Source organism: Muntiacus reevesi, chromosome 3, assembly GCF_963930625.1.
Source record: "Muntiacus reevesi chromosome 3, mMunRee1.1, whole genome shotgun sequence".
NCBI lineage: Eukaryota > Metazoa > Chordata > Mammalia > Artiodactyla > Cervidae > Muntiacus > Muntiacus reevesi.
In genome coordinates, this window is record NC_089251.1 from 173,349,893 (window position 1) to 173,375,274 (window position 25,382).

Genomic DNA, 25,382 nt, shown 5'->3' on the forward strand with positions numbered 1-25,382 from the left:
TTAAAAAATCCAAGGCAATAATCAATTCTAGCGAAAACAATAAGTCATGCAAGAAATGAAATGAGTTGACTGTGTACTACTTGGATCAGCATCCAACAAATATATTCAGTCATAGTCATGTAAACAAGGAATATGTATGTAAAATATGGATATAGCCATATTATGAACATAGTGGGGGGAGGAAGTAGAGGTAAGGGTGGTAGAATAAGAGAACTAAATAATGTCACAAATAAATAAATCAAGACAATAAAACAACAAAAATAAAACAAGCCTGTGCATACTAGTTATAATTAGTGTGGTGATTATCAGAACAGCTACTTGTGCTGAATGTATTTGCCTCTTCAAAACCAAACTTTGCAGTGGAAAGGGCTGAAATAGGAAACAACTGCTTTTCATTATATGTCCTCTAGTACTACTGGATTTTTAATTATATGCATGTACTACTTTAATATGGGGCTTCCCAGGTGGCTCAGTGGGTAAAGACTCTTGCCTGCCAATGCAGGGGACATAAGAGACATGAGTTCGATCCTTGGATCAGGAAGATCCTCTAAAGGAGGAAATGGCAACCCACTCTAGTATTCTTGTCTGGAGAATCCCATGGACAAAGGAGCCTGGCAAGCTAAGTCCATGGGGTTGCAAAGAGGCAGACGTGACTGAAGCAACTGAGTATGCACGTACTAACTTTAATATATCAAGTATAGTTAAAAAACAAGGAGGTAAAATTCTAGGAAAACATGTTTTGAAAAGTAGCTCCAGTAGTGTCTGGCTATGACAAGCCAAGAGAAGTACTTAGAAGCATACTGTCAAAACTGGAGAGGCAATACTTCAGAGCATCTGAAGCTCCCACTCAGCAAGCAAAATGTCCCTACTCTCATTAGTGGGAAATTAGACTAGATTTCTCTGTGGGTTTGTGGACACTGAAATGAATATGCTTGATATAGCTCACAAGAAACCACTAAAAACTTCCCGGTTCTGCACACAGGTATACGTGCAGTTTTTCACTGTGTTCTTTTCAAAGTCCAACACCATTTACAAGATGTGAAAAGTTAGGATGTTACACGTTGATAAAAAAATGTCTGAGATGTTAAAAAAAAATGCAGATCAGGAAATGATATTTTTATTTGAACAAGATTAGTTGAACAAAAATAGCAGTTGCCATTGTAAAGTATTGAGTCATGCTAAATGGGTAAGGATTGAACTTCGCTCAGTCTGGGGGGGGGGTACATATTATAAGCAAAGACTGTCAGCGAGGCAAGATCATGACTCAGGGGCACAAAGACAGTTCTGGAAGTCTCTTTCCACATCACCAGGTTAGGCACCAGGACACGTATGGATCTTGGAAGTTTGGGCACAAAAGCACAGCAAGCTCAAAGGGTCTTTTAAAAAAAATCAACTTTTTTTAAAAGTTGGGGTCAGGTCTCTAATCTTCTTGGCCCAGGTTCTAGGAGGATCTCAGCTTTGCTGAGTTACCAGGAAAGTCCAAAAGTTGAAATTTGTGGTGACTAATTCCACCCTCAGTAGCATTCTTACTCAATGCAAAGCATATTACTGTCAAGTTCAACTCAAAACTGCTCAAAGTAGAAATGATTAAATTTGCAAGAAGAAGAAATTCACCCCTAAACGCAGAGGAATGCTGGTACCTCCACCACACACTCAGATATTATTAGCCAGCTTTTCGTCCGGGGAAATGAATCATAAGAGAGAAAACTGCACAAACTGCACACCCCATGCTGGCCACACTGCAGGGGGCACCTGGGGCTCTCCAGAGGATGAGGTTGGGACCTAGAAGGGGTCGATTTCCCAGGGTGCATGGGATGGGAGGTGGGGACTAGGGGAAAATTCTGAAGGGATGATCCCAAGAGCTCCCAGTGAGGAAGGCCATCGTCAAGGGACACAGCCAGCTCACCCCTGAGTCAGAGAGTGGCTGCCTACAGAAGGGGAGTCCATGCTGGTGGGCAGAGAGGGCAGCTTAGGGGTCAGAGAGGACAGTAGGTGGTGTCTGCAGAGTTTGTGGGGCCCCCCGTGGAACAGCGCAGGGCCGACTGGAGGCAATGGGTACCCCAGGCCTAGACAGTGGCTAGGTCTTGGGTGTGGAAACCGGAAGTAAGGCCAAGAGGAATAAGCCAGCCCTAGGCCCCCGGGAACCTGGTCCTGCTAGAGCAGCATCCTGTTAGAAAGTGAGGGATCCTTGGGAGGTGGTCAGACGTGGCAGAGGGCATGGAAACTGGGGGACTGGCGGTGGGGGTGATACATGGCCCTCTGGCAACTGTGGCTCGGCCACTGGTTCTGGGATTGGCGTGAGTGACTCAGCTCCAGGTTGCGCTGCACCGAGGTCTAAGGCCTCGGGCACTGTTCCTCTCTTGGGCAGGACTGACTTAGCAGCAGGGTGACTGAGCTGTGGAGGATGGAGGACTCAGATCCAAGAGGTAAGGTCAGTAGGCAAGGGCCAAGGTGGGCTGGAACGCCCCCTCCTGCACTCGGGACTCCTATGCCTTAACACCCGCACTCACATTTTTTTCTGCACTCACATTTTTTCTTCGTAACCTGCCTCCTTTCACGTCCGCCAGGTGAGCAGCTATGCACCCTTCAAAGCCGGGCACAAATATCTTCAACAGGAGGTGTCCCTCCAGCCCTGTTTGTGATGATGCTCAGTCCAGATGCGGTTTTCTTTATCTTTACACAGTTGTTCCCCAGGACTGGAGTGCATTACAGACACTTAAACATTTGCTGAAAGTGTTTGTTGAATGTTTCAACAAAATATCAGATTATACCTAATATTTAAATATTATCCTTCACAGAAGAGGAATATTGGGGGAAAGTCAAGTTACTATAAAATCAAACCATATGTTGAATAGAGATAATCTATAGATTTTATTATCAAGCTTTTACCTTCAAGTGCAGTACGTAAGGGGGTTTGCACAAGTGCATACTAAGTTGCTTTAGTTGGGTCCAACTGTGTGACCCCATGGACTGCAGCCCTCCAGGCTCCTCTGTCTATGGGATTCTCCAGACAAGAATACTGGAGTGGGATTCCAGGCCCTCCTCGAGGATGACGGTACTTAATAACTTGTATTATGCTTACTACGTAAGTGTGCTTAATGCCCTGCATTAGTGATCGGATATGAAGCATCTTTGGAGGGTCATAGGTTCATGGAGTTAGTGGTGGTTCTGGGGTCAGAAGCTTGATTGTCTGTGGTCACTCGGGACTTGATAACTGTGAGCAAGCTATTCTACTCCTCCACTGCCAGCTTCCTTGTTTAGAAAATGAAACAAAGACTGTCTTTTTCAACTTCAGAAGATTTGTGTAAGAATCGAGTGAGATCATCTATATGGAAGCGCTTTATAAATGGCAAATTGATATGCAAATTACTATTGTTTAGGAACTGTTGCTGATGTTCTGATGCAAGATTAGTCACTCAAATACCACTGCTACTTAATAAGTGGTTTAGCAGTTTGAACACAAATGGATGTACACACGCAAACACACATACAATGTAGTACCAACATGATTAGAATATGAGCCTTGCACATGACTGGTGAAAAACAGATCTTTATGGAGAACATTGATGGTAGATGAACCAATAACAGAGTAGGGTCTTATTTTTATGAACAATAATTGAGTTTTTAAAACAACTTCATTGGTGTCTGTAGATGGTTGGAATTTCTCTCAACCATTCTGTGAGGTTCCGGAATGTTTTGGGGTTTTGTTGTAGAGTAAATGGAATATGGTTCAGTGGTAAAAAGTCCACCTGCAGTGCAGGAAATTCGGTTTCATCTATTGGATTGGGAGGATCCCCCAAAGAAAGGAAATGGCAACCCACTCCAGTATTCTTTCCTGGGAAATCCCATGGACAGAGCAGTCTGACGGGCTACAGTCCCTGGGGTTGCAAAAGAATCAGAAATGACTGAACAACTGGACAACAACAACAACAAAAGAAATAAGAAGTAGGAAATGAAAGATGAAAAACAGCATGTTTAATCCAATTATTGTAGAATGATGGATGACTTTTATAAACCAGAGTTGATAGTCAATCCTAAACGAAATCAACCCTGGAAGAACTGGCACTAAAGCTGAAGTTCCAATACTTTGGCCACCTGATGCAAAGAGCTGACTCACTGAAAAAGACCCTGATGCTGGGAAAGACCGAAGGCAAAAGAAGAGGGCGGCAGAGGATGAGATAGTTAGATAGCGTCACTGACTCAGTGGACATGAATCTGAGCAAACTCCAAGAGATAATGGAGGCCAGGGAAGCCTGGCGTGCTGCAGTCCATGGAGTCACAAAGAATCAGACAGGACTTTGAGACGAACAACAAATGATACATGTTTTTAACCTACACAAACTTATTTGACTGTAAACCACCTCCCACTTCCTGAGCCCATCAACTGTCATATAATGCACTTTGGACTACTGCAATTAATTGTACTTGGAATCCTTTTGATATGATCCCATTTTTAGGCTCCAAATTGGGCATAATTGTACATCTGCCTCCAAACATTCTGTAAAAGCCTCTCTGCAGATGGAAACTTAGGAAACCTCAGGCATTTCCTTGAAAAAAAATGGAGAGATCCTGCCATCTGCTGGACAAAGTTTGTCATAGCGTTCTGATTATGTAATCCTGTATATGGAAAATAAAGGTTTTTCAAGAATGAAAACACCATTCACAATTAAATCACTGAACACCTATCTTATATCTAGTAAATAACATGATACAGAACAGTCTGAAAGATTCAACATTCAACTCAAGTTAATGGTAATTGGCTCTGGTCACATCTCAATAGTGGGTTTCATTTAAAGTTGAAATTTTAATGTCCTGATATTTCTGATAAGAGTTCAGGCATAAAAAGTAGATTATTTTTTAAAATCCCTAGTGATTTGAATGGTATATGCTTTTCAGTACCCAAGCATGTCTCTGTAGTAATATTTCTATTAAACTTATTCCCTTATGATTATTTAAGGATAAGGTACCGGCCAGAGTATAATTGTTGCTCTCCTTCTGAGTCAGAAATACTCAGTTCCTAAGGGCATGTGATTTTATAGTTAAAGGTCAACTGTCACTGATGAAATAAATGAAGAGTCATCATGGTTTTTTCTTCCTTCCTCCCTCCTTCTCTCTTCTATTTCTTTCTTTCACACTGAAGTTACAGAAGGAGAGTGGAAGCCCTAGTTCCTCCCAGACACAGGCCCTGTCTCTCTCCTCTAATGTGGTTGGCAGGCTAATAGTTAAGTTTTGAACACTTATCATATGTTGGAATTTCCCTGGTGGTTCAGATGGTAAAGAATCTGCCTGCAATGCGGAAGACCCGGGTTCAATCCCTGGATTGGAAAGATCGCCTGGAGAAGGGAATGGCAACCCACTCCAGTATTCTTGCCTGGAGAATTACATGGACAGAGGAGCCTGGTGGGCTACAGTCCATGGGATCGCAAAGAGTTGGTCGCAACTGAGGACTAACACTATCATATGTTAAGCTCTGGGCTGAGGGCTTTACATGGATTTGATGAGGTACATCTCACCACAATCTTCTGACGCAGACAGTATTGTTTACGTGTCTTAACTAGATGGGGAAACTGAGGGGCAGAGGAGTTACACCTTACCTCTGGTTGTCCGGTTAGGTGGAGGATGGCCTTTAATGCCCAGGCTGTCTACTCTAGAGCCTGTGGTCTAATCACTGTGACAGCCTGTCTCCCGACAGAAATGCATACAGTGTGAGAGAGAGGAGTGGACAGCATGACCAGAGTGAGCTGGGATCCCTGTCTTAGCCAAGGACGGATTCTGAACGAACACTGAAGCCTAGGCTCGCCATGTCCTCTAGGTGGCGACAGCCTCCATAACAGGGAATTGAGGAGGCAGTGAGACTGCCTAGGATGGTGGGGGGTTTTTGTTTTTGTTTTTAAGGGGAAAAGCTCAGTTGGTAAAGAATCCACCTGCAATGCAGGAGACCCCAGTTAGATTTCTGGGTCAGGAAGATCTGCTGGAGAAGGGATAGGCTACCCACTCCAGTATTCTTGGACTTCCCTTATGGCTTAGCTGGTAAGACCCGGGTTCGATCCCTGGGTTGGGAAGATCCCCTGGAGAAGGGAAAGGCTACCCACTCCAGTATTCTGGCCTGGAGAGTTCCACAGACTGCATAGTCCATGGGGTCGCAAAGAGTCAGACACGGCTGAGTTACTTTCACTTTCACTGTATAATTGTGTTAACCAACAGAAGGTAGAAAGAAGTGCCTTAAAACATTCTATGTAATACTTTAGTATCATAATAACAGATCCAATAGATCCTAGTGATCTACCACCCAAAGTTGCATTTGCTCTGGGTCCTATGGGCAGAAGTGAAGTGAAAGTCGCTCAGTCATGTCTGACTCTTTGCGACCCCGGGGGACTATACAGGCTGTGGAACTCTCCAGGCCAGAATACTGGAGTGGGTAGCCTTTCCCTTCTCCAGGGGATCTTCCCAACCCAGGGATCAAACCCAGGTCTCCTGCATTGCAGGTGGATTCTTTACCAGCTGAGCCACAAGGGAAGCCCACTGCAAGCGCAGAAACACCACATAAAGAGAACTCCCAACTCAGTGTTCTTTCCTTAAAGAATAACTGCTTTTTAAAACTGGCCAGTTTTAATTTTGTATGTAAATACCCTCAGATTTGAATACTGTAAAGCCAATAACTTCAACCTTACATTGCGATACTCTTAATGGGAGTCTATCATTCACACCTAGTTAAAAAATATTTAAATCTGTACTTCTATTTATCATCATCATTGGGCTTCCCAGGTGGTGCTAGTGGTAAAAGAACCCACCTGCCAATTCAGGAGACATAAGAGATGTGGTTTCAATCCCTGGGTCGGGAAGATCCTCTGGAGGAGCGCATGGCAACCCACTCCAGTATTCTTGCCTGGAGAATTCCGAGGATGGAGAAGTCTGGAGGGCTACAGTCCATGTGGTCACAAACAGTCAGATATGACTGAAGCGACTCAGCACAGCACATCATCATCGTTTATAAAACTATTCAAGTGTAAATAGTTTGTTTTTTTTTTTTTTTTAAGAAACAAGACAAAGCACTTGATTTATGAATGAACTTACACCCTCAAAGTTAGTAAGGAAGCAATTTGTTTGGAATCACACATATTTTCCTTTGTAGTAGTTGGTGGCCAGTTTCACAAGGACAGTCCACAAAAATCTAGGAATTCTCTACTGTGGCGCCAATGTTTACATTCGTAACGGAAACAAGTTGAAGATGAATACTAATGTAATGCTAGTAAAGGAAAGTACTTAAAATACAAGAGAAAAGGATTGGACACCTGAGCTTTTGAGTCCTCAGGGAGGAGGAAGGTTGTGAGTTAAAGTCAGGTCCTACAGTTTCATGTCTGGATGCTAGACCGGGCTACTGAAGTGGAACAGCTGGGTTACTGACCAGCTCAAGGACATCTATGAGGGATGCTAATAAAAGCACTGTTCTTATCGCAGATATTCACTTATTTCCTGTCTTTAATTATTTTACTTATTTACTTTGGCCTTTAACACCACTGTGATTTTACTCCTAAAGGAACTATGACTAAGAAAAATATTGATACCTCACAGCATGTCCGTTTTTAAGAGCTAAGAGGGAAAAGCATTCATGACCAGTTAACCCTTGTGCCTCAGGAAGCGTAAACTGTGGCCCTTCTGCTCACATTTTGGTGGATGACCATGAATCTGAGTCTCTTCAATTCTTTGAGCTGGCTCCAAGCCTCTCAGTTTTGAAAGGCAAGGAATGAGCAAATGTGATTGAAACTGATCAATAAAAAATGAGACTGTTTAAGTTAATCACGGGAAGTTGCTCTTACCCAGTAACTGTTTTGGCTTCGGTTCCCCCAATTCAAATTCACACCCAGGTTGGACAGAGTTTACTGAGTCCTTGCTCCAAGGTATTGCCTCTGCCTCACAAATGACCTTGGGCTGGTGAGACATACCTGAGCATGTTTTCTTGCTTACCCATCAGGTGAAAACCTTCATTTTTATTCCATCTTGAGTACTTATTATCATCAAGTTCTTCTGAGATATGCTTAACTGGGTCTCCACAGAATGCAAACATTAATATCAAATACATTCTTAAAAACTTTATGAAGACTAAATTTCTCAAATATTTTTGGTAGGGGACAAATTTACTCATCAGTATAACTTCTTAGAGGAAATGAATGGGTGGGGTGCACTAACAGTTGAGATATTATCTAGGGAAATTCTTAATTTCTCTAAATGGTGGGTGATTGGAACCCTTAGTACTGATTGGAAAGAATTAATGACTATCCTTCCAATCTAGAATAAGTGATGGCTCATTTGACTAGCAGACATTATTTTTACCAGCTCCTCAATTATTGTTATCAGTGCTTTTTCTTCAGCAGTGAGACTGGCCTAAATAGTCTTCATCTTGCTGGAAGGGGATTACAAAAAGTCTATACGTATCTGAATTTTTAAATAAAATAAGACAAGCACCAAAGAAAAATGGCCAGTGGAGTGTTGGCATCTTAATCCAACTTCATGGTCAGTTTAATCTACAGAGTTTTAAGGGTCTCAGACTTCAGTGTTTCTGTTCTCTATCCTCTAGTCTACTCACTTATAAAATTCTTGTGTAAAGGGCAAGAGCAGTGATTTTAGCGTGCCACCATGTGTGAGTTTAGACTGAAAAGGCCCAGGTGAACTGGTTCTGGTGTGAATGATCACGTGACCTCCGCTAACCTATGTGACACCAGCTCGCTGATTTGCGGCCGTGAGAAAATAATTCAGGGGTTTCGTCCTTGCAGAGGCTAAAATATACGAGAAGCTGGAGGGCGTGGATGCTCGTCTCCTGTCCCCTGCCTCTGGGGATGCGGTCACTCTTCAGGACAAGGAAGTTGTGGAGCTGATTGGCCTTCAGTGTTACTATAGATAAACCTCACAGAAGGTGCCCAAAGGGAACACAAAACCCAGGGCAAGTGTTGAAAGGGCAAAGGAAAGCCCTATTTAAAAAACTGACCATTCAGGGCTTGTTACACGTCTAGCTCTTCCAACTGTACTTCCTGCTCGAAGACACACGTGTGGAGCACACCTTGAGGTCTGTGGTCATGTAGGTACGTTGGAGTTGTTCTCTGAATAAGAGAATGGGGAGACCAAGGCAGTCACCTTCCCCCAACCAGCCCCTGGTGGTGGTAGGGCCGCCTACCACCTACCTACCATGAAACAGAAGTCAGGGCCCCTGTAGACAAGCCCAGTTCACCCAGCATCAGTACCTGCTCATGAGGTAGTATGTGGTCTCTGCCTGGCTTCTGGCATGTGGGGCAGAGGCTGTACTGGGGGAGCCCTTCCCCTGGGCCTTATTTCCACAAGGCAGAATAACACCTCCCATTTCAGAACAACCAAACAACAAACACATTAGTGACTAGGCAGTGTTGTGCCAGCAATAGATTAATAAGAACAGGGCAGAATCAATGCTGTTTGTCATTCTCTCGGGATAAAATTATAATAGGAGAAATACACAATGGGCTTCTCAAAGTAATCACATTTATAGCGACATCTTGTAATCGTTCTGCTGCATTCTGCTTCTCGCTTCTATTTGGAAACCACTGCATTTGTTGGAGGAAAATCATGACTGTATTCTCAGAGTGCCGCTTTATCTGTTCTCTGTGTCAGGATTCGCTTTTCTAAAACAGACCAGAGACAGCGCCTCACACGATGGCTCCCTCCCATTTGCCCACCTTTCCATCCACGGAAGCCCCAGCAACACGTTCAGGACAACGTTGACGGGAATGTTGCCAATTTCATTTTCCAGAGGGAGAAATGGAAGCATCAGGCCTTCAAAACGTTGAGTTCACGTTTGGCCCTGATGCTCAAGGCTTTGGGATCTGTATCTCATGGTTCTGACCTTGCTTTGAAGCCAGGGGAACCTCCCTTCACTAACAGAGGAGGTGATTCCACGTCTTTATTTCCCGAGTTTTCTTTTCAAGGTGAGTAACCCTCCGCACAGAGAAGAAATGCTTACAGACGGAGTTACCTGGGTCTTTGTAGATACTGAGTACACCCTTGAAGTAATGAGGTAAAAATCTTTCCAGTAAAAGCAGCACGTCTTCCAACTCTTCGAGAATCCCCACAAGCAGGAAGTTTTCATTCACGTTCAGTTTTGCTCTTTCAAGGGCCCACTCACCAGGCTCCCTTTATAGATAGAAAAATGATGTTTAAATCAAAGGTTGGTTTTCAAATGCAGCAACAACATGTTGAAAGTTTCTCCCTTCTCCTACCTGCCCCCATTCACAAAAGTCCAAATCCTACTTCCTTCAGAGACCAGCCCAGATGCAGCATCTCCAGCCGTGGTCCAGCTGGCCCCTGTCCTACCATCTCTCCTCCAGCATCATGGCCCCTGCATAGTGACAGGCCTGGGGCTCTTGAGCTTAGTGAGCCCCAAATGAAGGTTTATTATATGGGCCCAGGCAGCTAGACATCAACAAACACTGATTAGAATGGCTTATTTATTTATTGGTCACACTGCACAGCATGTGGGATCTTGGTTCCCTCACCAGGGATTGAACCCATGCCTCCTGCACTGGAAGCACAGAGTCTTAACCACTGAACCACCGGGTAAGTCCCTGGAATGACTTTTTAACAGAAGGATCAAACCAAATCCATAAAGTGAAAAGTTTAGACATGGGAAACTTACTGATACTGATTTCTGTAGAAATCAAAATAGGTGTTGGGTTATGACTGCTAATCATCTTACTCTTTTGAGAAATTTAAAGACAACTTTTAAAATTATTATCACAGAAGGGAAACAGCCTAATTTGTATTTGTAAGGCAAATCTCTGAGCCGACAACCCTGCAAGGAGCCCAGCCTGCAGATCTCAGGAACTAGGCTCCAGGCCTAACTGGTTTTTACCATCTGGGGGAACTTGGGAAGCCAGGATTATTTTTTGAAAATTTTAAAATAATCCTTATTTAGCTCAAATAATTGTTGTCAAGGTGGGAGAAAGTGACATTTTGAAAGTGTTCTGACAATCATCACGCATGGACCCAGATAAAGCTTAAGTCCTCACCCCAAGACTGGGAAATATACAGTTTAAAAAGTACTTTAAGGAGTTACAATCATGTTTCTCTGAATAAATATGTTCATTGTGTCAGAAAGGGAGATATTGGGCCCCAAATCTTCCCAGGATCTGAAGCCGTGACCCTGAAGCAGAAGGCATGTATTACAGAGGGGAGGGTAGGTGAGGGAGGTCTCCTGAAGTCAGGAGTTTATGATGAAGCTGACACGTCTAGCCCCAGAATTCTGACCATAAACAAAGTGGTAAATTCAGCAAAACGTCGGTAATAACTAAGTAGCAATCACAGTGTCAGCAAAAAGTACAATGAATAAATAAACTGCAACTTGATACAGCTGTATGTTCCCTGCTCCCAACCCCCAGTCTCTTTAGACCTTCTAATCAATGACCTTCTAATTACCTCTCCTTTGGAGGGAAATGTCACTTCTGGCATCTGGGTTCATTTTCCACCAAGCAAAGATAATATTCATCATTACCACCATTTCTTCTGGAGGCGACACACATCTAGAGTATAGTGAGTTTCCAGTGTAGCTAGATCAGAACCAGCTGGAGAGAGGGGGTTATAGTAGCCTGGACCCCAACTCAGAGACTGGGATTAGGTGGGGATTCCCAAGAAGTTCCCCAGGGATGAAGGTGGGTAGACCACATAGAGTGTCTGAATAAGTCACCTTATAGAGAAGGGTCCGGCATCCAAATAAGGCTGAGGAGTGATCACTAAAAGTACTTTCTTCCTCTCTGTCTAAGTGTCTTAGGAGAGAGACACTCTGGAATTTTCCAAGTGAGCATCCCTGTTTTGACACAGTTAGACACACAACACTTGCAAGGACACCCATCGATGAAGCTGTCACTGCAGAGGAGCAGGCTGGATGCACCCCCATGGGTTTTACTATCTCACAAGCTGGGTAGTGACAGATGTATGTTAAGAAGGAAGAAGAGTTTGACTGGCATTTCAGTTACACAGCTTTAGGGGTGGTCCCCAAGGTCCTCTCCAGACCTTGCTTTCTCAATTTCCTTATTTATGAGACATTCAGACTCTCAAATGTGATTTTGAGAGATTAGTAATAAATATGAACTGAATTCCAGAAGGCAGAGAGACTGGTGACACAGAAGGTGCCTGAGTAGTGCCAGCTGGTGGGTTTCCTACCATCGTGGTCCACGTAAGCATGTCATGAGCCTCTTTCAGTCTTTACCTGCATCTGGGGTGCTGTCCACAGAAATACGGAATGATGTAAAATAACCTGGGGTTGGAACACTCGGGGTAGTTTTCAAGAATACACTCATTGATGTCCTAGAAGAGAAAACACGGCAGTGAGATGGCTGGCGGTCTCTGCAGGGCTCTGCCAAACGTCAAGAGGGTAAGTAAAATTGATACTTAAATGACATGGGGAAGCTTTGAGAAGATGTAGAGAACTGACGGATTTCATGAGAAGATTTTTTTTGCCTCGCACCAGCCTGCTCCACTGGGCAGGTGCACACACAGTCAGAGTATTTCAGAGAGTGTTTGTTCTGTTGAGTTAACTGAATTTTTGTGTTTCCCCATGGCCTGAAGTCTCTGCCTGGATCACAAGCATCTTGGAGCAGTCCTGCTGGCTGTGGCTAGCTGTGGCCCCAGCAGTTATGAGAAACTGGGAAGTATATAGTAGGCATTTAACAAATATTTGTTGAATGGATTCAGTATGACTTAATTCTTAGTTCATCCAGACTTCATCAGAGATCCCTATATAGTCAAGCCTGTAGAAAAGCGTTTCCCTGTGTATCCACATGTCCAAAAAATACTTGTTATTCACTTGCTAAGTCATGTCCGACTCTTTGCAACCCCTGATCCCTTGGACTGTAGCCCACCAGGCTCCTCTGTCCATGGAATTTCCCAGGTAAGAATACTGGAGTGGGTTGCTATTTCCTTCTCTGGGGGATCTTCCCCACCCGGGGACTGAATCTACATCTCCTGCTTAGCAAGCGGATTCTTTACCACTGAGCCACATGGGAAGCCCATAACAAATACTTAAGTATTGAACATAGTCACATAAAGGGTTTGTAAATTTTGGAGGGGCTGTAAAATCATCTCTAATGTTATATTAGGTTAGAAAGTGGCCGGATGTTTGCCTACAGACATTCTCTCACTTTCAAAGGCAACAGTTGTGATTTCCAATAGCAAATTTGTAATTTCCGGACAGAAAATTTCTCTTCTATGAGGCTGAACATGGGGTCTTAGTCAGCAATACTGGAGCTTACAGTGGCTTGATGGGGGATGAAAAAGAGGGCTAAAAATCCACTTTCATTAAGGCAGATTACATTGGATACCCCAGATAAGACATGTCTAGTTCTTAGGTATTTCTAAGGAGAAAAGATAACCCAATTTACAAACAAACCAAACAGCTGTGGGATGCTTTTCAGAAACATTACTGGCAAGGTGGATTAAGAGTGGTCCCATGGCTAAAGGAGTTTATAATAAGTTAGTTGAAGTCACTGAATCTGATATGATTTGTGTAAGTGGTTAGTTATTAAAAAATTTTTTTTTAGTTCAAGTTTGTAGTTGGAAAAACATAACTTAAATGTTTTTTTCTTTTTTTTTAAGAACAACCTTTCCCCCCTCATGCTTCTTTAGTTTATGTAATAATTAAATAAACTACACAATTACAATAACGAATTCAACTGGAAGAAAGAGATTCAGCAAACATGGTCCCACGGTCAGTGGAGTTTACAAGTCAGTTGAAGCCACTGAATCTGATGTGATTTGTGTAAATGGTTAGTTATTTAAATTTTTTTTTTTAGTTCAAGTTGGTGGTTAGAAAAACGTAACTTAAACATCATTTTTTTTTTAGGACAAGCTTTTCTTTTCTCCTTCATGCTTCTTTGGTTTATATAACAATTAAATAAAGTACACAATCCAACTGGACTAAGAGATTCAGCAAAAAGCAAACTGTAGTTAAACACTTGGGCCTATTGTGGGAAGCAGAGGTGTGTAGTTCCCGGAGAGGAATATGCTAGGAGCAAACGGAACAGTGAACGCCAGCACATCCAGCCACGCGTGACGTGAAGGGTGGCTAAGAGCACCTCATTGTGAATGAAAGCCCATTAAAAATGCAGGATGTTAGACCCAAAATACCTTTCTAGGAAGAATTTGACACAGAGAGATGTATGTATAAGACTATTCATTGCTATAAGATTTATGACAACAAAATATGGCCGAGCTCACAGTTCATTAATGGGGGATTGATTCACTTCTGGTGCATTCCTACCAGGAAACACACACAGGGCACCCAGAAAGGAGGAGGATCTACACGCACTGTCCTGAAAACCGTTCAGGATGTCTGCAGATGAAACAGAGTCGGTTATAGGACAATATGAACATGTATGACAACATGAAAATAAACTTAAGTGTTTACAAAAGGACACAAATATCTGGAAGGATAAACACCAAACTGTTCAAAGAAGTTATTTATGAAAGTAGATGTAATGGAATGTGGCAATATATTTAACTTTTACATTGATTCATTTTTGAAATGTTAGCTTTTATTGTAATGTATGTATTTTAGTTTTATCATCAGAAAAGTTTGAGAGCTACACATTGTAAAGGGCTTCCCTGGTTGCTTAGTGGTAAAGAATCTGCCTGCCAATTCAGGAGATCTAAGATACTTGGGTGTGATCCCTGGGTTGGGAAGATTTTCTGGAAGAGGAAATGGCAACCCACTCTGGTATTCTTGCCTGGGAGATCCCATGGACAGAGAAATCTGGTGGGCTACACCACATGGGATCGCAAAGAATCAGACACAGCTTAGCAACTAAACAACAAACACTTTGGAAAACAAACTAAAACTTGTGTAGGCGGGTGACTGGACTTTGCTTTGAGGATGTTCACCCTCCAGGTATCCTCTGGCAGCTGGCATCCCCCAGGGACCTAAGCCTCAGGTCAGAGTGCCCAGTAACTGGGCTGGGGTCACAGGGAGGGAGCCTGGAGCTGGGTGAGAAGCAGGGCGCAGTACACTCCAGCCAGGGCCGTCATGGTCAGAGACAGAGGGTCTGTCCTCTGAGGGTGAGATTTCACAGCAACGGCTGAGTAATGTGATGGTGATTTAGGGGGTGTCCAGAGATCCTGCCCATACACAGTCAGCCCCCCAGAGACCTTCATTAACAAGAGGGGTGGGGCAACAGAGCCCCCCAAAGCCTCCCACAGAAACTTCCACAGCACCTGCGCTCCTCCGAGTTCACTTTCCAGTTGCCTTTTAATAAGAACTTGTGTAACTGTTTGCTTAGGTGGTGAGTCCAGGAGAGCACAGATGTCTGTTCGCTGCGTCTCCAGCGCTTAGCACCCTGCCTGGAAAAAGCAGGGCTGCAATAAATACTCAGCGAATGAATGGACAAATGGCAGAGGGAATAAGCCAAGACATACAACCGCCATGCTGTCCCCAGAGATCCTGGCGCAGGAGCCGGCAGAGGACATCAGCTGGTGGGGGCCGGGAGGGCCAAGGACTGCAGGGGCCTCGGAAGGACTTTCCTCTATTGGAATCCACAAATAACCTCCCGAGGTCAATTTATGGGAAGACATAAATTCCGAGTTCAAGAATCGCTGTTAACCTTTCTTTCTTAGAGTAAGACATGTCTCGGGAGATTTCAAAGAGTTCCATTTGAGCCCATTAGGTTGATGAATGGTGTTGGCCACAACCAGCTTATGGAAATGCTATAGGAGGGCATAAATAAAAGATGACTCAGGTGTAAGGCCAAGCGGAAGCCAGAAACGAGCTGTGAAGACCCACGCACTTAGCTGCCTGCGGCTTAGCCACAGCACCCAGTGGGGTTGCTTCCCGGCAGCTCAAGGACTTGTGGCCTCAGGAGGCGGGTCTTGGCCACTCACACAGTCCACTCTTCCTGGAATCCAGATCTTCAGTGAGTGACCTTTCAGTGTCCTGAGCCACCAACTGTGACAAGTGTCAGCACGGCTGTGCCTCCAGTAGCCTGCTCTGATGGGCACTGTTCAGCCATTTGGTTTGGCCATTTGGGCCCAGCCATTTGGGCCATTTGGTTTTCCCACAGAGTTAAGCATCTTATCTTTGGTGTTAGGCTTTACTATCTTCTGTTGTCTTACAATCACCTTTGTTCTCTTCGTACATATATAGCTTAAAACGATTATGCAATTTCACTTTTTTCTTCTCATGCAGTGCTTCTAGGGTAAGGTTGCTTTAAATGAAAACCTTAATATATATATTTAAAATCTGCTCTAAGGTCATCATCATGGTGATGACTTGAGCCAAACTGGAGCCAGTGCTTGATCTACGATTTTCTCATCTGGTCCTTGGATCTTGGTATCTACCTCGGCAACCCACAAAACACTCTCCTGCCCATCTAGCTCACTTTTAAGATTGGGTATAAACATAAGACCCCACACTCTGACCATATTCTCAATTTATTAGGGAAATGAGATATTTTGTATAAACACACTTTCCAGATAACTGAGTCCACTTAACTGCCAAAACTACAATAAAAGGGACCAGTTTTGGTTGAAATTTATTCTAAACTATGCCATTTTTTAAAGTGTACACTTATACCCTCTAGGTTTTCTTTGTGGGTTCATCTTCCTTCACTCTGATCTTTTAGCAAAATCATCCTCTGTTGGTTTGCTCCTGTAACATTTCCACTGGCTGGACTGTGATGACTAAGTACCCAAGGCCCCACAGCACCCAACGGAAACCCGAGTCACTACCGCGGGATCCCTGAGGGTCCTCCCTGGTTCCTCTCTCACCGTTACTCTCCACGTCACTCAGCGGCCCCACCCTGCAACTTGACCCCTGAAAAGTTTCTTCATCTTCGTTCTCCCACCCGTTCCACACCTCAATCCCCGCTCAACTCATCTGCTGCTAGGTAATATCCCTTCCATTTCTTCTGCCCAAATGCAACCTGTACAGAGTTGCTGCACTAACTCAGCTGAAATACAAATTCATCCACATCAGCCCCGTGTTCAGAAACTTTGAAGAATTCTTATTGACAATGCAGTGGGAATAACAATCTGGCAGGACACCTGTTAAAAACGTTAATTCCCAGACAGGCCTTCCAGAGTGCTTGACGTAAACGGGTTCTCTGGGGACCAGGATAGAAATCTCCACTTTAAAGAAGAACCTCTGGGTGATTTTGAAAGGCTGGTTACTGTTCATGAGCAGCAACCTTGTGCCAGTAGGGAATTCCATGCCTGGTTCATCCGTCTCCCTTGCCTGAAATTTCCTTCTCCCCTAGTCCCAGAGGAGGCCCAGGTTTTGGCGGCATTCCAGGCAGAATGAGCGTTAGCATCCTCCAGCCCACTTGTAGAGAAAGAAAGACTCCAGAAGCTGGGGAACAATTCAGGACCTGACAGCAGTTTCAAGGTAACTCCTGGTGAACTCTCTGAGTAGACAAAGCACAGGCAACTTACATGGTGTGGTTTGCAGCACTCTCAGCATCCTTGGTCCCCAGTCAAAAAAATCTCCCCCCCTTACCAGTTTGACAGTGGTCCTGGGACTTGGCTCATTTAGTAAGACAAAATAAGTGGAGTCTCTAGAATGTTTCTCATTCATTCCATGATCTTTTGCCATCAAGCCCTCTCCAATCCTATGGCTAATCCTGGGCCCAGAAAGGAAGGATCTAAGAAGTTTCAGAAAAAAGAAAAGTTGAGGTACACATAGTCCATGGTGGGGGAGGTGTGCCCAGATGGACAGGACTCCAGGTCCCCCAGCCCTATCCAAACTGAAAGAGCTGTGCTTTGCCTGGGTTTAGGTATTCGGCTTTTTATAAGATTTCAGTTGATAAAAAGGTTCTAAATCTGAAAATCATTATTTCAGACCAGCACACAGAGGCTCAAGATAATGGAACAGCTAGCAAAACTTCCTCCCCAACATCCCACTCCTCCCATTGCCCTACAGAAGCAGGTGATTCTGATCCTAGGGCCCAGGAAGTCAGATCTTATTAGCTGGGTCATGACTGGGTTCTATGATCAAAGAGCACCTTGTGAAAAAAATCACCAGTCTAGGAAAACATTTTTTCTTCTTCATTTCCTTCCTAAGGCCCAAGATGTTGAGAGTTCTCTTCTTCCCCCTACCTCACCCTTCGAGCTTCCCTTATAGCTCAGTTGGGAAAGAACCGCCTGCAGTACAGGAGACCTAGGTCTGATTCCTGGGTCGGGAAGATTCCCGTGGAGAAGGAAATGGCAAATGACTCCAATATTCTTGCCTGGAGAATCTCATGGACAGAGAAGCCTAGTGGGCTATGGTCCATGGGGTCACAAGTGTCAGATATGACTTAGTGACTAAACCACCACCATCACCTCACCCTTTAAGGAAAGAGGGCTACCAAGCCCATGCCAGCAAGCAGAAGAGTAGGTTTCATATGAATACAATAGTGTTAAATGCTATAGAGTATCTATATTCTACAGGTCAAAAATAGGTGATAACAATGACCCTAAATGCAAGGCAGAAAAAGAGACACAGATGTAAAGAACAGACTTTTGGACTCTGTGGAGAGAAGGCGAGGGTGGGATGATTTGAGACAATAGCACTGAAACATGTATATTACCATTTGTGAAACAGATCGCCAGTCCAGGTTCAAAGCATGAGAAAGGATGCTCAGGGCTGGTGCACTGGGATGACCCTGAGGGAAGTGGGAGGGGGGTTCAGGATGGAGAACACATGTACACCCATGGCTGATTCATGTCAATGTATAGCCAAAACCACTACAATACTGTAAAGTAATTAGCCTCCAATTAAAATAAATAAATTAATTTAAAAAATACGTGGCCTCTTTTATTGAAAAGAAATGTTATAATTTTGGTGTATAGTGTCAATCCCTTGGTTATTTTAGTTTTCATTATCAATTGTGAATGAATAGAGGTCTTTTGAACCTAAGAAAAGCTGGAAATGAACCTGGCCTTCGGGAAGGCACACTGTACTCAGGTGGAACGCTGGGCAGACTTCCCGGATTCAGCTCTCTGAACCTTTTGAAAGCCACACCTGCTGGGCCAATGCTGTTCCAGGCTCCCGGGCAGAAGGGACTGCCAAGTATGCAGTTTTGCCAGGCTGGGTGGTTATTTTATTAGGCAAATAAATGTCTACAGATTCTAATGTAAAAACACTTGGCCCAACCCAGTTTTGTACAAACATTTTCAAAAGTAAAAGTGGAATTCATTATCAGTCACTCCTTTTCATAATTACAATTTTTTTGGCTAATAATCATTTCCCTTCCTTCTACATATAACATCTGGAATATCTGCACCAAAATGTCTTTAAGCAGAGGTTAGCCCCAGTGGATTTACAAAATCTTTGGATCCCTTAAATTTTATACAAGTGGGACATTTTATGAAAGTCCATCTTGAAAAATTTTTCAGGCACAAATTTTTATAGAATAACAAATCATGAGAACTGAATTCAGTGACTAGTGGGAGGAAGACTCAGGAAAAAGAGGTAGAAATGAAGTGAAGTCGCTCAGTCATGCCCGACTCTGTGCAACCCCATGAACTGTAGCCTACAAGGCTCCCCTGTCCATGGAATTTTCCAGGCAAGAGTACTGGAGTGGGTCGCCATTTCCTTCTCCAGGGGATCTTCCCAAGCCAGGGATTGAACCCAGGTCACCGGCATTGCAGGCAGAAGCTTTAATGTCTGACCCACCAGGGAAGCCCCTAAAGAGGTAGAGAGGGCTGTTAATTCTTTGAAGCTGTTAGAAATGAAACACAAGATTAACTTTACCTAGGATTCTGATTTTAAACTTTCAGCCAGAATTTTCTTATAAAGTTTGCATCTATGATGCCCTGATATAATCTAAAGCAATCTGATTTTGTGTGTGTGCGGACTAAGTTGCTTCAGTTGTGTCTGACTCTTGGCGACCCTATGGACCGTAGCCCTTCAGGCTCCTCTGTCCATGGGATTCTCCAGGGTTGCCATTTCCGACTTCAGGGGATCTTCCCGACCAGGGATAGAACCCATGTTTCTTTGTCTCTTGCATTGACAGGTGGGTTCTTTACCATCAGCACCACCTGGGAAGCCCCTATTAAATCCTAGGTTGACAGTTATTTTCCTCAGCACTCTGAAGATATTACTCTGCTGTTATCTGGTATCTACTGCTGCTGATGGGAAATCTGATACCAGCCTAGTTATGCTTCTTTCACTGGTCATCTGCTTTTCTTCCTTTTCCTTGGTATCCTGCAGCTTTATTTCAAAATATTTGAGCGTAAATTTAACTTTGTTTATTCTATTCAGTTCTTATGTATGCTTTCAGTCTGAAGAATCACACCTTCTATTTTAGACTATTTTATCTTTCAATAGCTTCAAACACTGCTTCCCTATCATTTCACCATTCTCTTTTTTTGAAACTCCTATTGACTGATTGTTGGAAATTTACCACCTTTCCCACATCTTTTAACTGCTCCTTCTATTTCTTTCTCTCTCTGTCTTGACATTTCTGAATTGAAGTTTTGATCAATTCTTCATGCCTACTTTCTAATTCATAAAGTTCCTCTTTCACTCTACTCAGTTCAAAGTTTATTCCATTTCTTAAGCTTTTATTTCCATGACCATTAAGTTTTTATTTCAATTACCACATTTTTCATTTTTAAGATTTATTATTTATTAATACCATAATGCTCTTGTTTCAAGTGTTTGTCATATAATTTTCTGCTCTTAATGGAAGTTATTCACACTTTTATCTTTCCAACATCCTAGGCATACTTATTTTAAAGTCTTTGCCAGATTGTTCTATAATGATAACTGAGACAGAATGAATTTCTGTCTCAACAGTAGATTTTGTAGCTTTTCTCGGTATTAGGGTTTTTTTCATGCGCTTGCTTAGATTATTCGGCCTGTAGGCTCATTCTGAGCAGGAGATTCATTTTCACTCTCACTCTTTCTCTCTTCCTGCCAGTCCCTGTCCTTCCCGGTGATTTTGCAGTTACTCCTATCAGGGCTCCTGGCACTAGACCAGAACCAGATCTCATTTGAAGTTCCCATCCTATGAGAATAAAGGGAATATTCTCATAGGGAATGAAAGTCCATTTTGAGAATTTTTTCAGGCATAAATTTTTATAGAATCATAAATCATGAAAACTGAATTCAGCGACTAGTTGAGGGAAGACTCAGGAAAAAGAGGCAGAGAGGGCTATTAGTTCTCTGCTGGGAATAACTGATCTGGTTACCAAGAAGGAAGAATTTGGTTCACTTCCTACGTATGAGGCCGTGACTTCGTTTTACTCCCTCCCTAGGTTTACCCTTTAAAAGCCATAGTTCCAGGCTTGGGGCAGCGGCCATTTTGTCTGGCTTTCTTTGCTCGAGAGTGAAGGAAGTGTGGCTGTCCACCTCAGGCTGTGGCAGGCAGCCTGGTGCTGGCCTCCATCTTGACAGGGAGCCCAATGCGTGGCTGTTGCCGCCTGATTCTGAGCCAGAGATCAGCTGACCTGTGATTCCACTGCTGCTCATTCCTCTGGCATTGTTCCAGCCTTGGGGACACTCTTTGTATTTCCTGTTTAAATATTCTATCACTGTTATGTGTTTGGGGATCAAGGGAACATGAAATCAGTATACCATCTTGCTTGGGGTCCTGCATGGGCTGTTCAGGCTTTTTTTTTTCCTGCAGAAAGTTCTACTGGAAGGAATCCTGAGTGCAGAAGTGTGGGGGATGGATATAGGGAGTGCATCTTGCCGAGTCAGAGGAAAGAAGCTTGGTAAAATGTCAAGGCCATGCCAAAGCAAGGTCACATGTTTATTGAAATGTGATCATTTCTGCTTCATAATGATGTCAGAGGAACTGGGCCAGAGCATAGTTTAGGCCAGAGCATAGTTTAAACCAGACCTCAAACAGTGTGAGTTCTGAGGATTCTTCTTACAGACCCTGCAATTAATATATCATAGCAATGACTCTATTATAATGGCATTGCTTTGAGTCTTTTAATTGCTTCAAATGTTGCCAAAAGTTTCAATATTTGAAGTAAACCACAAACATGAAAATGGTATAATCTTCGCTCTACATTTTCTTTATTAGGATGATACAGGCTCTAAACTTTTGGAAGAAAAGCGTCATGCCTCTTCTCTGTATTATGGCACCCACGCAGGGCCAGGCAGGTGCTCTTTTATAGCTCATAAAAGTAGCCTTTGAAGATGATGAAATTTTAATTTGAATTGTGCTATGCCTAGCAAATCACCATGGGAATCTGGTAAAAGCTTTCAGAACATAGTGCTGCTTTTCAATAAACAACATCATAAAAAATTCAGCAGCAAAGTGAAACCCAGAAAGCAAGCACTGTTGTGTTTTAATCAAAAAGTCTTTAAATGATATTGTGGACACTGATATATCATTATGGATACTTTTTTTAGGAGACATCTGGAAGACCGAAATGTCATTAAATGACCTCTATCCTACTCCCTCCTAGAAAAGGTACTTTCCAGATGTGCACTCCACTTAGAGAAATAATGACTTTGGGATTTTGTGATTCTAGTCTCCAAGGTCCAGAAAGACCTCTGCCAAATGATACCGTACTGCCGTAAGCTCTGAAAGTGCTGTCGTGGTTAAACAGACCCCTGATCCCTGAGCATTCAGCCCTGCATACGGATGGCAGCAATCCCTGCAGAAAGGGGCTATGTTGATACTATGTGGAAGCACACAGTCAATGGGACTCTCTGACCTTCTAATATGACTAATGTTGAGATGCGGATCAAACACACAAAATAAGCAGGAAGTTGGGTTTATGGAGAGGTCAACCCACCTCTCTCCTGCCGAGTCACATAGGAAACAGACAGGTCACAATTCTGTGGGCTTTCTGTAGGGGTGGTAGTACGGTATCATTTGAGTGGATGGCCAGGGGATCTTAAGGATCTATAGCTTTCCAACTCTGGATCTTAACAAGACCATAGACATACATTTTAACTCTTGACTGCTTTCCTTGTAACCCCAGAAGGAAAAAATGCTATTAAAACTTAGGCCAGGGACCAGAAGGGCCACTGCAGATTTTACTTTAAACTTTAATTATGAACTGGAAAGAAATGCATCATGCAGCTCGTATCTGTTCATTTCACCTGTTAAAAAAAGCCTCAGAGAAGGGCTAAGTCCCTACACAGCTCAGTATTTCCCGGAGGCAATGCTAAGCAGACCAATGAGGTTCCAACCAAGCTTCTTGAGGGACATGAGCCTTTTGTGTGTGTAAGAAAGGCAGGCATTCCTGGGAAACCAAGTATGTTCTTCAAAGGTTTTATACCATACAAATGATTTATGACTCCTTTGGGCCACACAAGTTTCTAAAAGCCACAGCAACTGTCTTAACCTCATAGAATTTTGATGATTTTGCCTTCCCAACTGAAGAGGTTCAGCATTCCCTTTCCTTTCTTTCACATCCAATAGTCTAATAGTTTTGGCCTACGAGGCCAAAACAAACCACGAAAGTCACACTTTCAACTTCTGGTTATCCAGGGCATAAACAACATGTTTGTGGATTTTTTTTTTTTAAGGCTTCCAGCTTCTCCCTTCTGTGGCCCCATATGACTCAGAAGGTCATAAAGAATCCACAATAGACTTAAAAAAGAGAAATTGAAACTAAATAGTCAGAATGATTATTTTAGATGCACTGGAAATTTCAGTTCCTTGAGACCCTGTAATCATGAGTGACTAAGAATTGACTGGGTAATGGAGGATCACTGGACTATTCTCTTTTATATGAATATTTGAAGTTTTCCATAATGTGTAGTGAAAATTAAACAAACAAAAAAATCCAGAAAAAATACTTTAAGAATAGTTCCACCCTCAGTCGAATGCCTTTTTTTCCTACTGCCTTATTTTGCCCTGAGCTTTATTTTTTTGTAGTTCATTCATTCGTTCATTCATTCATTCATTCACATTCTTTTTCTTCTGACTTTAAGGACTCTTGGACTATTTCCTGGTGGGTAAGAGACCTTTATGAATCTTCAGACTTATACCTTTGAAATGTTCCATCCAAGTTTGTCTAGAGACCTCACTTCTGATCCTATCATTGCCCCTGCTCCCTGGATTATTTCTGCTCCAGAATGAAATGTAACTCCATAGAATTCAAGAAAAAAAAAGCTACAAGATAAGTCCCCCTTTTATTGGGGGTTATTGGGATGTCCCTGGTTATTGGGATGTCTCTCACAGCTTCCTTGTAAAAAGTTCTCTCATATTTTTATTATGTGCAGCTGCGTCTAAGAGATGACATTTAACAAACCAATGTAAACTCCAATTCTTATTTTTTTAAGGGCTATGTTATGATAGTTTTTCTTTTACTACCTTTTCCTTTCAATTATTGATATTCTTCCTCTTTTCCGATGTATTATCTGTCCCTGGATAGACTAATGCTCTATAAAGAATGAAAAATTTCAAATCACTATAGTATAAGTGGGTATACTTATCTACCCACATAAGTGAAACATTTATTGAAATGAAGGACTATTAAAGTTTTGAAGTATCAAAATTTCCCAGATACTTTTTCCTCCAAGTCTCTAGAACTGAGAACCAAAGGCAAAGAAAAGCAAATATCTTATTGCCTCAATTTAAACCATATGAGTCACACCAAAGATGCAGAGATGACTTCCACAGACTAAGCGTTTACGTATGTTTATCATTTAGACATACACATGGAAGAATGTGTAGGAAGAAAGGCAGAGTCTTCCTCGTGAAAAACTGATTAAACATATTTGGAAGGAAGGGTTATTTCTCTCTTTCTCTCTCACCATGAACAACTGATGAAGGCACAATCAACTGTAATGACTTAGGTGGTTAGAACCAATTCTTTGTAATGACCAGGTTAAACATTTTCAGCTCTCAAGGTGGATGATTTAATTACTGTTACAAGAATCATAGTCCTCATTCAACACTGTCCTTACTGGGCTTCCAATATATACTGGGCCCTGTGTTATGGACAGTGCATTCCTGCTCCCCAGGAAGGAATGTTCTAGAGCAGGGGTGGCAAACCCCACTGCCCACTAGTGCTGTCAGATCACACGGATGCACAAATGGGGTCCTGTACCCATCCATGCTGTCTGAGTGGAAAAGCCTGGGGCAAACTGGGAAAACATACCTACTGTCTTGGGGGGCAGGTGCTACTCTGCTCAGGCCTGTCACTGCCACATGGATTTTGTGGCAGGGATCGCCCCATCATCTGATTTTACAAGCAGAGCAAGACATTTGGATTTTTGTGTAAAATCTCCTAATTCCACTCAGGAAACAAAAATTGTGAGTGAAGCAATCATGTCTGCAGGTCAATAGGACTCACAGTTAACCAGTTTATTATGTCCCATTGGCTTAGCCATTACCGTTTCAAATTTGAGTACTCCCTGAAAAATACAGGACCTATGGTTTGCTATCCTATGTTTCTGACAAGAATAATGTTGGTAGATA

The 25,382-nt window shown here is 42.9% G+C and overlaps 1 protein-coding gene across 2 annotated transcripts in view; it reads right to left on the bottom strand.

The window, feature by feature from the left end:
• Positions 1-25,382, bottom strand: part of UST (uronyl 2-sulfotransferase) — a 322,913-nt gene that overhangs the window by 51,826 nt on the left and 245,705 nt on the right. For both annotated transcript variants that reach the window (XM_065931174.1, XM_065931173.1), the window contains exons 6-7: positions 12,227-12,324; positions 9,998-10,155 (exon numbers count right to left, since the gene is read on the bottom strand). In XM_065931174.1, coding sequence (XP_065787246.1) covers positions 9,998-10,155; positions 12,227-12,324 — 256 coding nt within the window. The remainder of the gene's footprint in view (positions 1-9,997; positions 10,156-12,226; positions 12,325-25,382) is intronic.